Here is a 12,873-nt window from a genome sequence, read left to right as displayed (position 1 = left end):
AAAGTAAAAATATTGCTATCTTGTCATGTCTTTCGGGCTGTAGTTTAATATGACTGAACTATCCTGTCACTGGAAGATATGTTTCTGGTATGTTTTGTACAGATTTTACTTGTGGCCAATGGCTATGGGTTTATGTGTATGAGCGTTTGGCTTGGGTATTCAGCTGTTTCTATGTAAGTACAAAGAAAACAAGGAACGGCAGGGGAAGAATGCATAGAGACTGGTCAGACCCAAGTTCACGAAACTCTAGACAGTATTGTTTGTTGCACAGCAGTGCCATGGATTAATTCCCCAAATCCCACATGAAGAGAAAAATGCACTGGAAGAAAAGTACTGCCTCACAGGAGAGAACAACAACATGAAAAATGGCTAGCTTCTTACCACAGAATTGGAGGCTGAAAGACATCGGTAAACCGGGAAAAAAATAACGACAGCAACCATGAAGACGGGGCTGGAGAGATGGCTCGGCAGGCAGATAGGAGCAGCGCTAATCTTCCTGAGGACCAGGTCTTTTCCCCCTGACATCCACGAATACCTATCATCGTAGCTTCAGCAGGTCCAGTGCCCCACCTCTGGCCTCCATGGGCACCTGCGTAGAGGTGGCATACGCTCACAGAGACCCATACATAAATAAACATGAAAGGAGTTTAAAAAAAAAAACCCTGAAACCAAATTTTTAATAGAGAAAGTAGCTTTTATTAATAAATCATAATAAAGTTACAAGTTGAAATCTTTCATTAGACTTGTGACCTACGCAGATGTATCATATGTGGCAGCAATAAACAGGACGACTGACATGTGTACTGTTAAAGTGTGTTAAGCATTGGTGTGTGCTTAGAGTACTCAAGGTCTGACCTACTGTCTTACGTGGAGACAGTCAATATTCTATCTGTCGACTGAGATAACTTAAAGCTCGAATTATCATCGTCATCCCTACTAGAACACGGAACTGAGGCCACTATTTTTTTTATTACAGATAAAGAAACATCTTCTTCTAATTATTATGGAATTGCCTATGTAAGTCCAAACCCACTGTTCAGAACAACTATAAAACTTGTACAGATATAAAAAAAATAGATATTTGGCAGACTCGGAGACTTCCCGAGTAGCCAGCGTAAAGGATTAGTAGAGAAGGAAATAAGTGAAGGGAGCTGGACTCCCTCACTCCCCCCCCCCGGGGGGGGCCGCTGAGCAGAAAGCACACTGGGGCTGTTGGCAGCTGGTGAGGGGGGAGCAGTAAGCCAAGGGGATGGAAGCCGGAGTTCAAGGTTGACGTAGGACCACAGAGTCCTGGGAACCATGCGTAGCTTTGCACTGAGGCATGAAGGAAATCAAAGACAGGGAATTAGAAACTACGAGTGAGGAGAACCAGAGGAAGAATCAGCTCTCAGAAGGCCCAGCCATCGATGATGGCCAACTGTCCAGTTGACCTCTTCAGTGGGGGGTGATGGATTATCATTCGATCTGATTATTTATCAAGGGATCGTTAGCCGTGCCAGAAGACAAAAGAAGATGATTGAAAAACAAGGAAAACAAAAAAAAAATTATATAAATAGATCATTAAGCTACGCAGGTATCGTCTGGGATAACCAGTTATGGAGACTTTCAGTTCTGATGAATAGGCCCCTCGATAGAAGTGGAAGATTTCCCCAACGTCCTCGAGTCTAAGAAAATGATGTAATTAGTCTTAAAAAAACCAGTTGAACTGGAGAACTGGCTCGGTGTTTAAGAGCACTGGCTGTTCTTCAAGGGGAGCCAGGTTCAGTTCCCAGAACCCACATGGTGGCTCACCATTGTCTGCAAAAGATTAACTGGAATGATAAAACTGTCTTACCAAGAAGAAGGAGATCAAGAAAGGACAGAAAGAAAAAAAAAACAAGTTAAAGGGAAGAAACAGTAAAGTAATGTGGAGAAAGCGGGGACAAATACAAATGTAACAGTACTAAATTACTGACTAGAGCTTAAAATCATTGAGTTCTAGTACAAATAAAAATATAATTCTATGTTGCCTATTGAAGATATATCTACACGAAAGGGTGCAGAGAGCTTAGGATACAAACAAGGACAAAAGTCAGTCCACGAACCCAGCATTATTCCCTGGCAAGGATAAGAAATCTGGAATACCAGCAGCAGAGAAAAGGAACTTCATCTAGGCAAGTACCACAGGACAGTGTCGAAAAAGGGGCATGTGTGCCCTGGTAAATCGTCTAACCGAAGGGCACAGGCAGTGTAGAGGGACTGGCTTGGCATGGCCGTCATACGTCATTATGTGCAGATTTATTAATCCATAGCGTGATGTCAGCATGATAGGAATATTTGTGCAATGCAAACAGCACCAGAACGAAACCCGATTAGGCGAGTGAGACTAATTCTACAGACAGCACCAAAACGAGAGCCGTACACAGAGCAAAGGTAAGCATGCAGGCAGAGACGAGGACTTTGTAACCCTCCCTCCCATCACTGACTGGACAGACAAGCGGACGGCAGCTTTTCAATATGGGGAAGGAAGCAAAATGACTTTCCAAATACCTGGAGCAAGGAGTGCACAGGTCTGGGACTGAATGAAGTTTCTCTCTTAAGTCCAACTTCGTTTCTCTGGCTTTATATCACAGTAAAAATCTGTGATATCTTACAATTTAGATGGGTCCGTGGCTAAGTGCGCTTACTGCTCTCACAGAGGACCTGGGCTCAGTTCCCAGCACTCACATCCAGGTGGCTCCCAACCATCTGTATCTCTAATTTCAGGGAAGCCTCTTCTGATCTCCGCAGGCTCCTGCACACACGCGATACACAGACATACACTCAGACACATAACAGGTGAGCATAAAACACGTATTTAGAGAATTAAAAGAATAAGGATGAGTTGGAAAGCAACTTCTTAATTATTTATAGACACAGGCATCTCTCATTTTAAAAGGATTGAGCATACATTAAAAAAAAAGATTTACATTTACAAAGGAAATTTTTTGCCCTGTCTGACGTCATGCTCAGCAACATCAGATTCCTGGCTGCAATCCACCATGGCAGAGGTATTTCACTGTGCAAATGAATAATTACTCATAAGAGGAGATCGTCTCTTTCTTCCCCTTACACATTACACATTATCATTAAAGGAGTCAGTACAACTCTCTTCAGTGGTAACCACAGACAGACTGGGTCTTTAATGATGATGGAGACGACAGTAGTGGACATCGTACGTTACTTTGTACCAAGCTCTGCACTATGCAGTCAAGTTAGTGAATTCATTCATCAACTAAACGAGAGAAGTGCTTTTATTATCTTTCTCTAACAGTGGAAACATGGAGCCGTGAACACGCAGTGTACTGAATCAGGCAGCTGGCCTTCGCCATGCACTTAACTACGTTTCCACACATGTAGACTGTACTTAGGGTGATCTGTCTTGACGCAAATGTTTCAGCAACACAACTTAAAATCTTTGGTGGTGCACATCTGTGTTCTTAGCATTTGGGACATGAAGGAAGGAGGATAGTCCAAGGCCAGCCTTGGCTACAAAATGAGTTTGAGGTCACCCTGAACTACGATGAGATCCTGCTTGTAAAGAACAAGAAAACAAAACCAAATAATTTCAAATGGACCATATGAACCAGAATGGATGTTACTTCTGCAGGCATCCTCTCACCCTTTGTTTCCCTCGCTCCCTCCCTCCCTCCTCTCCCTGTCTTTCTTGATCAGTCTCTCTGTGTTTTTATGTATCTCTAAAATGCTTCCTAGAAATGTCACTTATCATTTGCGCTTCTGGAATAAGTTATGTTCAGAACGGGCATAGCCTTCAGAGTCAAACTCAATTACCAGATATGGTTTTCTCATTAGAAGCAACCTCTGAAAACATTTTTTATTTTCCTCGGACATCAAGTCAGACATCTTTGCTGTGGTCCCTTTTAAAGTCACATATAAAACACACACAACACACTATTATTTAAATCATTAAGTACACAATTCAGTAGTGCTGGCACTTTTAAATCTCATTAATGCAAGCAGCACTAGTCTCTCTTAGAGACTTTGTCATCACCCTAGAGAGAAATTCTTGCTGCGTTTCCCTTTAGAGATTTAAGGTATTTCCCATCTGATTTCTACCTCTGCTAATCTGTCTTTTGATTTCTATGCCTCTGATGACTTGGTCTGCTCTTAATTCCTGTATCACAGGGAACCTTCCATGTCCATCTCTTTGTACCTGGCTTAACCTCATGCCTTAGTGTTTTCAAGATTCACCCCTACTGTAGCATTTATCAGTATTTCATGCATTTTTAAGGCTGAAAAAAATCCTATTATGCAAAAGTACCACATATTGCTCATCAACTAGTTAACAATTGAGCTCTCGGTGGCTTTCAGCTCTTGTGGCTAATGCTTCTCTGAGCGCTATCGTATAAACATCTGCTCGTTCCTTGCTGCGAATAGAACCTAGACAACACAATTCCATGTGACTCTTTAATGAACCACGAAACAGTTTTCCACAGTGGTCGCTGCATTTTTATATCTCCACTAGTCACGCAGGATACTTTCAACGTCTCCATTCTAACGAATGCTTGGTGCTTTTGTTTCTATGTGTCTCTGTGTGTTTCATGTTTTTAGTAGCAGCCATTCCTAGGTGTGTCAGTTCTCAGGTATTTTCCAGGACTGGCAAGAAGTCTTCAGACACTGGTGTGGGTGTCTGATGACTAAGTTTCATGATCAGCATCCACAGGTTTGTGGGTTCAGACCTCCCTCTGCCACTTCACTCCAGATGCCAAGGATAAAATCTAGGTCACAGGGAATTTCAGTCAACCGATGTGGCAATCACATCTCCTTTCTCAGGTTTGGTGAACGGTTCCCAGAACTTAAGGCGACACTTGACTTCCATCTCTGTTCATTGTTAAAGGATGCAAACAGGACGCACAGGCAGGGATGAACTATGGTGTGGAGCTGCAGTGCCCTCCCTGAGCATGCAACCTTTGGAGAAGGTGGATGTATTCACCACTGAGGAAGCTCATTTAAGTGTTTATGGGGGCTTAATGGCTGAGACCTGCGCTTTCTTCCCAAGTGATGGATGGGGCCGGAAGGTCCAGCTCTAACCATCTGTCATTGTCTTTTACTTATTAAATTTACACGGCAGCACCAGCACCCCACCCCTTTGGCTTTAATCAGCTACAGCCTGAGGCTATGTCAGATCCTCTCTCTGTCACCTGGGCTTGGTGGCATGCAGTCGTAGTCCCAGCAATTGGGAGGGGAGGCTGAGGCAAGAGGACTTCTAGGTGTTCAAAATCTCCATGGGGTACAAAAGTTCTAGGACTCCTATGTGTTTAGAACCTCCTTGGCCTGTAGGCATTCTGGGTTAGCCTGGGCTACAGCAAGATCTTGCCCTAGAAATTTTTATATAAAAATTCCCAACCTAAATTACTTCATTGGCATAAACTCATTTTTGATACCTTTAGTTTTAAGTTTCTCACTGCAGATAACAAGACCCCCTTTTTTCATGCAATGCCCCATAATCTAAAGAGTTTAGAGTCCCATGACATGAACTTGGGACGAATGTCAACGCCATAAAAGTAGTACTGAGTCATAGTTCTTGAACGACGAGTAACTGTGAACATCTTTTCTCTTACCGCCCATTGGCATACATTCTTTGGAAAAAATGTCATTTTGAGTCACTTTCCTCTCTCTAAAGACTAGGCTGTTTTTATGTTGTTATTATAGCATTAGACGCTTTTCATATATAATCCTCTATTAAATACAGAGGATTTTCTACCATCCTGTTGGCTGCTTCTTGTGTTTTAGGTATTATTCCCAGAAGCGATCATCAAATCAGAATCTGAGAAGGTTTCGTACACTTCCTTTGAGAGCGTCTTTTAGCTCTGGTCCCAGGGGATCTGTTTCATACAACCAAAGAAGGAAACTGTCTCCCTCTTTGCTGGCAGGTGGCCACTCGGTTTTCCTAGGACCTTTGGTAAGAACATTGTCCTTCGGATGACACTGACATCCTTGCTGGAAACCACCCACCGTCTCTTAGGCTGTTGTTGCTTCTGTACCATGTGTTCAAAGTGTTTGGGAAACAGGCTCCTGGGATCCTTCAGTAATCATATCACATATTTTCTAACAAGGAGGATATGGGAAGAACAGAATGGCAGAGGCATTGCTCTGTGTAACACGTGACTATGGTAATAAATGAAGACAGACAGGAAACATTCAAGATGATTTAAAGCACCTCTTTATTATAGATGGGTAAACTTGGTTTGCTGAGGTTAACAGGATGCTTGTAATGGGTGAGCAACAGGCTCTCCACACAGCACGAGGCATAAACTCTTTTTCTTTACTATTGAGCTAACATTGTTCCATGTCAGGGAAAGACTGAATGGGCTTAGCTTAGCTTTAGTGGAAAAAGATCCCCTCATGTACGACGTTGCTTTAAAGACTGTAAAATTCTTTTGAACACTTAACATTATATTTCAGAGCAGTGAAAGAAAAAAAACCATTGGGTACTACAAAGCAAGAATTTTCTACAAAGCATAAATACAACATTTCATAATTTAGAACAGCAGCAATTTTCAAAGGATTGGCTGAATTAAAACTTTACACAATATTTATATATATATATGTACACAAAATATCATTCCAGATGATCTTGGAGTTTAAAAACAGTATATCACAAACACCAGTTTTTAATCCATACCCACCACTGGATATAGGTGGCCTAAAGTACTTTTTACAGCAATTTAAAGAAGAAAAACAACAGAAGAGAAGCCCCAGCTCTCTTGTGTATACACACGAGTTACAGCATGCTGGCCTTGATTCCGTGTGCACAGAGAGAGTTTTAGAATCAAACGAGGACCTTGCATAAATAACTCTACTTGTTATTAAGCATGACACCAAACAAGTGGAAATAAGTATTAACAATTAAGACATATTTTGATGTAACCAGTACATACACTCTTAATATCGAGGATGAAGAAAGAAATAAAATAGTCTTATGACAGCCACAGCACCCTGTTTTGGGAAACAGCACCAAGCAACACCAAAAAGGAAACACGAAAGAGGTAGTGTGCACCGCTAAGATTTTATCCGCCCGTGGGGGACCTGAACGCAGCTTAGTGTTTGGGACGAGAAGGTGCCGAAGACTGTGGCTTGCAAGCTTTAGAAGAAACATCCCACGTTTAGAGCACTATCCAGTACTGCTCCATGGTGGCCTGCAGCTCCAGCTGTCTGACTGGATGAAAGCACAGGAAACCCTCAAGAAATCCGAGTCTATACAACTTCAGTTCTAGGGAATTCTTTACGAAAACTCAGATCAATAAAAAGAAAAATTAAGAGAATTAAATACATTATCAGTTATAGTCCTTTAAAAATGCCGTTTCTCCTTAGGAGGAAATTGTTTCTTCCTGAGATTTCTTAAGATTTAACCCCTGTCTTTTTTTTTCTTCTCCCCCACATTTCACAATGACATACCTTTCTGTCTACCTGTTCCTCTCTGCAATTACCTGACCAACAGCATGGCCTCCGGGCTGACCCGGGAGGCCTTAGAGAAAGCACACAGAACTGCTTTCGATGTAGTGCTTTTGCTCGGTTCTGAGATGAGGAAGATTTTGCACTTCGGTTACAGGAAGCTGATTAGGATTCTGGGTGTGGAAGAGGAATTTTGCCTTGTGCCAGCTGCCATCCTGAATCTGTAAAAGAAGACCAAAATGCTTTCCTATGTAACTGCTTTTCCAAGGAAGGAGTCCAAGGCCGAGCTCAACAAACAACACCCTTCATAGACAGTGGGGATTCCTTTCAGATGCAGAGACGCAGTGATGCCTGCCCTTGGGGTGCATGCGGGGAGTCTCTGTAGCTGGGGAAGGGTACACAAGTCTGAGACCTGCTTGAGGCCAGTGTAGGTCTATGAAGACTCATTGAGAAAGAGAGGGGGAAGAGGGAGAGAGGGAGAGAGGGAGAGAGGGAGAGAAAGAGGGGGAGAGAAGAGAGAGGAGAGAGGAGGGGGTGTGGAGACAGAGAGAGAGAGAGAGAGAGAGAGAGAGAGAGACAGGGAGAGAGACAGAGAGAGATGGAGAGAGACAGAGAGATGGGGTAGAGAGAAAGACAGAGAGACAGAGACAGAGACAGAGAGAGATGGAGAGACAGAGATAGAGACAGAGAGAGATGGAGAGAGACGGAGAGACAGAGGGAGAGACAGAGGGAGAGAGACAGAGAGATGGGGGTGGGGAGAGAAAGGAAGAGAGAGAGAGAAAGAGAGAGGGGGCAGAGGGAGAGAGAGCTAAAGAGAATAGAAAACACTTAGAACAATGCTAAATACATAATAATTCTAGTCATCAAAACACTGAAGTCTAGGATACTCCTTTTCCTTATTTCCTCCTGTCCCATATCTTCTTCCCCTCCCTCTCTCTCCACCCACACCACACTAGAGATTAAATCTAAGTTCTTCCACTTGCTAGCAAGCATTCTATCATTGGGCTACACCTTGAGACCCTTTATGTCTCGATCAGACGAATATGCTACCTGCCATGCTAACACAGCACCTTTTTTTTCTTTTTAATTCGTAAAGACAAGGTAATAAACTGCTCAGGCTGGCTTTGAACATATGGTCCTCCAGCTTCAGTCTCCTGAGTGGCTGTAGCTACAGACCTGTATGACCAGACCCATTGTGGGAGTGTTAATTGTCAACAGAATCAGGAATCATCTGGCAGACTGGCCTCCTATCATGTTAGTAGGTCGTTATCTGTATTACGTTGAGTCAGGAAGACCTGCCCACAGTGGGTGGCAGTATTTCCTACAGGGGATCCCCGACTATGTCTGACAGAAAGCCAGCTGAGCACTAGCATGTGTGTTCCCTGGTACTGTGACTACATGTGAGCAGCTCTGACCCAAATCAACCTTTTCTTCTCTTAAGTTGCTTGTGCCCGAGGGTTTTACTACAGCATCAGGAAAAGGAGCGAAGACACCAGGCTTTCTTTCTCTGCAATAGCACTGTCTTCTGAGTTTTGCTGCCAGAAGCTAATGCCAGCCTCTGCCTCTGGTGTCTGCAGATCACTGTAGCAGACAGGAGTTAAAAGTCTGCAGGATTCCCAATATGGTTCTGACCCATCTGTTCCTTTTGTGTGTGTGTGTGTGTGTGTGTGTGTGTGTGTGTGTGTGTGTGTGTGTGCGTGCGTCAGTGGAAAACCAATGAGAGAGTTCTGTCCTTCTGCCACATGGGTCCCAATGATTAAAATTGGGTCCTCAAGTTTGGCAGCAGAACTTTAACCACTAAGTCATCCTGCTAGCTTCCTCTCCCTGTTTTTGTTCAGGGTGGTCACTTTCTTGAGTAAAGGAGGATTGATTATCACAGTCGTTATATATAGGTAGCAGATAACTAGGATTGCCTCAGTTAGAAGCAGTTAAAGGATAATCATATCGATTTGTTTTGAGTTCCCTTTCCCTCTCCAAATCTGGGACTTCCTATTTGTACAGCTTTCTTCTTTGTTCTTCCTAAGCCTTCTGCCTCTCCCATTGCTGCAGCTTCTGCTGTTTATGATAAACGATATGGCCAAAAGCTGTCATGAAACGTTCTGTGTTAAATATTCAACACAAGGGAGCAGAGAAACTCAGTTGCCTCAGTTTCTGAAGTTTTTTAGTCAGAAGCCAATTTACTTGCTCACAGTCTTGTCATGGTCTGAATTTTAAAATCAGAAGGGTCTTTAGTGATTAGTTAATCTAATATTATCATGTCAAAGCCAAGACCATTGACGTTGACCAGTAAGTTATTTGTCTGATGTCCTAAGGTTGCCATGATAACCAGACCTAAAACTTGGAAAGACTGTGAGATGCATTCACTAACCTGTCAAGCAGGACACTGAACATGCTTCTGCCTATTAGGCATAATTGAATGAACTGTCACTTCTAATTTTATGACAGGTTGGGAAGTATAAAGGTGACTAACTTAGTTCTGACATCTGAAGTAAATAGCTTAGCAACCTGACTGGGAAGAAGAGACATAAATAAGTAATGCAAAAAAAGACCATCTATGGTCAGGGTAAGACACGGCACACAGAGAGCCCGCAGACAGTAAGGGCGAAATACATTGTGCAGCCAGAGAGTGTATAGTAAGAGCAAGATCTAGTACACAGACTGTGCGTACAGTAAGGGCAAGATACATGGCGCAGATAGGATGTGTAGACTAGATTCTTTATTGCTAGAGAAATCAGGAAATGTTTTTTATGACATTCAGAATTTAGCTGGGTCTTAAAGAATGCCAGAAACTTCCAGATGGTGAGAAAAGTGGAGAAGGGCACTGCAGAGAAAACACGACATCACCGGAACGTCAAGGTCACAACAACAAATGCACCAAGTATAGGTGTGAGGTATTCGGTGGTGACGTCGGCCTAGCACAGGGCTGGGAACACCACCTGGAAAGTGGCAGGAGACATTGAGGCAATGAGACTTTTCCTCACATCTTGTTTATCTAGGAGTTGTCTCATGTAGCCCAGGCTGGCCTTGAATGCCTAATCCTCCTGTCTCCACATCGTAACTGCTGGGCTTATAGTGTATCCTACCAAGCCTGCCTTGGACTGATGTTTCTTTACAAATGTAAAGATTAATAAAATGGTCTGTGTACTAAATGGCCAATTACAATGTAAAAATCAGTAAACAGTAGGACTTGTTGTTGTTGGTATGGTGATAAGTAGATGAGTTTGGCCATGGAAGACAGTAGCAGCCAATGAAAGCCCAACCCAGGAAGTAGGCCTGACTGCTGTTGAGCTCAGATTGCACCTCAGAGGTGGTAATGAGCACTGAAAGTTTAGGGGGAGGAGTAAAAGTTGCAATGTATTTGTTGAAGATGCAACTTTTCAAAGAAAAGAGAATCTGAACAACCTTCGTTTGCCCGTTTACCTATGAAAGGACATGTTATGAAGAGATGGTCTCCAAGGAAGGGCAAGAGATGTTAAATCTTGGGCCGAGGGCCTGGGGATTTAGCTCAGTGGTAGAGCGCTTACTTAGGAAGCGCAAGGCCCTGGGTTCGGTCCCCAGCTCCGAAAAAAAAGAAGCAAAAAAAAAAAAAAAAAAAAATCTTGGGCCGAATTATATACCAGGGCAGGAAACAAAGCTACTTAAATTAATTAATGAAATAAAGAGCACATATATACAGTTAAATTTGCCACAGTATCTATTGCTTCATTTCTTTTCTTTTCTTTTTAATTGCTTCATTTCAATAGAAAAACCACCGAGAGCTAGAGTCAAACATCAAGAGGGCCAGTCAGTTCACAACCTTATTCAACTTTGTTTGTGTAAGAATTAGTAAAATCAAATAGAGTGACAATTCTATGACTTGTCTCTCCCACGCATCAGTAAGATGTAGGGCTCAAAAACATGAAGTAAATATATTTATGTGCGTGCCATATCAGTCAGCTGACCAGGCGATCTCTAGCCTGTCTGTTTGTCTATCCAGACGCAATTATTTTATCCAAGGAGTAACATCTACGCATCAACGTTTGCTTTACATGTAAGAATCCACGAGCAGGGGTTGGAGAGATCGCCCAGCAGTCACGAGCACAGACTGCTCTTGCACGGTTTGTCTTCCAGCTCCCACACCAGACAGATCACAATCGCCTATAGCTACAGCTCCAGGGGATCTGACACTGTCTCTTAGCTTCCACGGGTACTCGTATACACAAGCACACAACGATACGCACACATACACACAGTTAAACAAGGGGCTGGTGAGGCTGCTGGGTAGTGGAGAACACTTGCACCTTTTGCAGAGGATGTTGGTTTGGTTCTTAGCACCGACATGGTGGCTCGCAACACCAGTTCCGGGTGATCCAGTGCTCACTCTGACTTCAGAAGGCACCAAGCATACATATGGTGCACATACATACATAAAGGTAAAACATTCGTGCACATAAAAAGGAGCTTAAAAATAAAATAAATCTTTAAAAAGGCACATTAAAAATCCATGAATAAGCTGGGCATAGTAGCACATGGGAGATAGAGGCAGGCAGATGGATCTCTGTGAGTTCAAGGCCAACCTGGGCTACATAAAAGGCTCAAGGGTATCCATAGAAAGACCCTGTTTCAGAAACTGAAACAAGAATCCATGACTATTAACATAACAAAATTTGACTATCTATGTATCTAGCTATCTATCTATCATCTATCTATCTATCTATCTATCTATCTATCTATCATCTATCTATCTATCTATCATCTATCTATCTATCTATCTATCATCTATCTCTCTGAGATATTTATGTATAAATTATGTATGTATATACATGTATAAACAACATGTATGTATATATGTTTATACATATACATATACTTAACATACATATATACATACGTACACATATATATGATGATTGCTTATGGAAAACATAGGTATGACAGGGACTTTACAAGGGCACTCTCCTGAAGTTTCAGTTTGTAAGGAAAGCCCTCCCCCCTCTTCATTTTAAGCCACATTTCTCAAAGTGCCATTCTCTTACCTTGCAGTCATCTGAGAGGACTTGAGGTTCAAGTAGAGTGTTTTCTTCAAAAATCTGACCATTCCATCCTTTGAAACTAATAGGCAACTCTGGACCATCCGCCGGCGTGCCGGTCCGCCTCGGGGTGTTTAGACAGTGAAGGGTGATGATGTGGGTGGCTTCTGAGCTCAGCAAGTGAAGAAAGTTCATCTGTACTTTGCCGACTCCAAACTCCAACTAGGTCACAGAAACAAGAGTGGAGTCAGAAAACACGGCGATCTAGAAACATCTGATACAGGGAGACTTGCGGAAGGGCCGGAGAAATTTGGAATTTGCATGCCAATAGATGGTGTACTGTCCGGCAAAGGTTTAATCGCTGGCTTCTGGTGGAAGAGTGAAGACCTGTATGATTCTGGTTATCAGGGTGGAAACACTGTCAAGTCAG

The 12,873-nt window shown here is 42.7% G+C and overlaps 1 protein-coding gene across 3 annotated transcripts in view; it reads right to left on the bottom strand.

Annotated features, from left to right (window-relative positions):
• Nucleotides 1–6,186: 6,186 nt before the first annotated feature.
• Nucleotides 6,187–12,873, bottom strand: part of Col24a1 (collagen type XXIV alpha 1 chain) — a 257,186-nt gene continuing 250,499 nt past the window's right edge. For all 3 annotated transcript variants that reach the window (XM_039103871.2, XM_063282923.1, XM_039103872.2), the window contains 2 exons: nt 12,450–12,665; nt 6,187–7,655 (listed from right to left, as the gene is read on the bottom strand). In XM_039103871.2, the coding sequence (XP_038959799.1) occupies nt 7,509–7,655; nt 12,450–12,665 (363 nt within the window). In that variant the 3' untranslated portion in view covers nt 6,187–7,508. The remainder of the gene's footprint in view (nt 7,656–12,449; nt 12,666–12,873) is intronic.

Source organism: Rattus norvegicus, chromosome 2 (genome assembly GCF_036323735.1).
Source record: "Rattus norvegicus strain BN/NHsdMcwi chromosome 2, GRCr8, whole genome shotgun sequence".
Taxonomy (NCBI): domain Eukaryota; kingdom Metazoa; phylum Chordata; class Mammalia; order Rodentia; family Muridae; genus Rattus; species Rattus norvegicus.
This window is presented reverse-complemented; position numbering and strand designations above follow the sequence as displayed.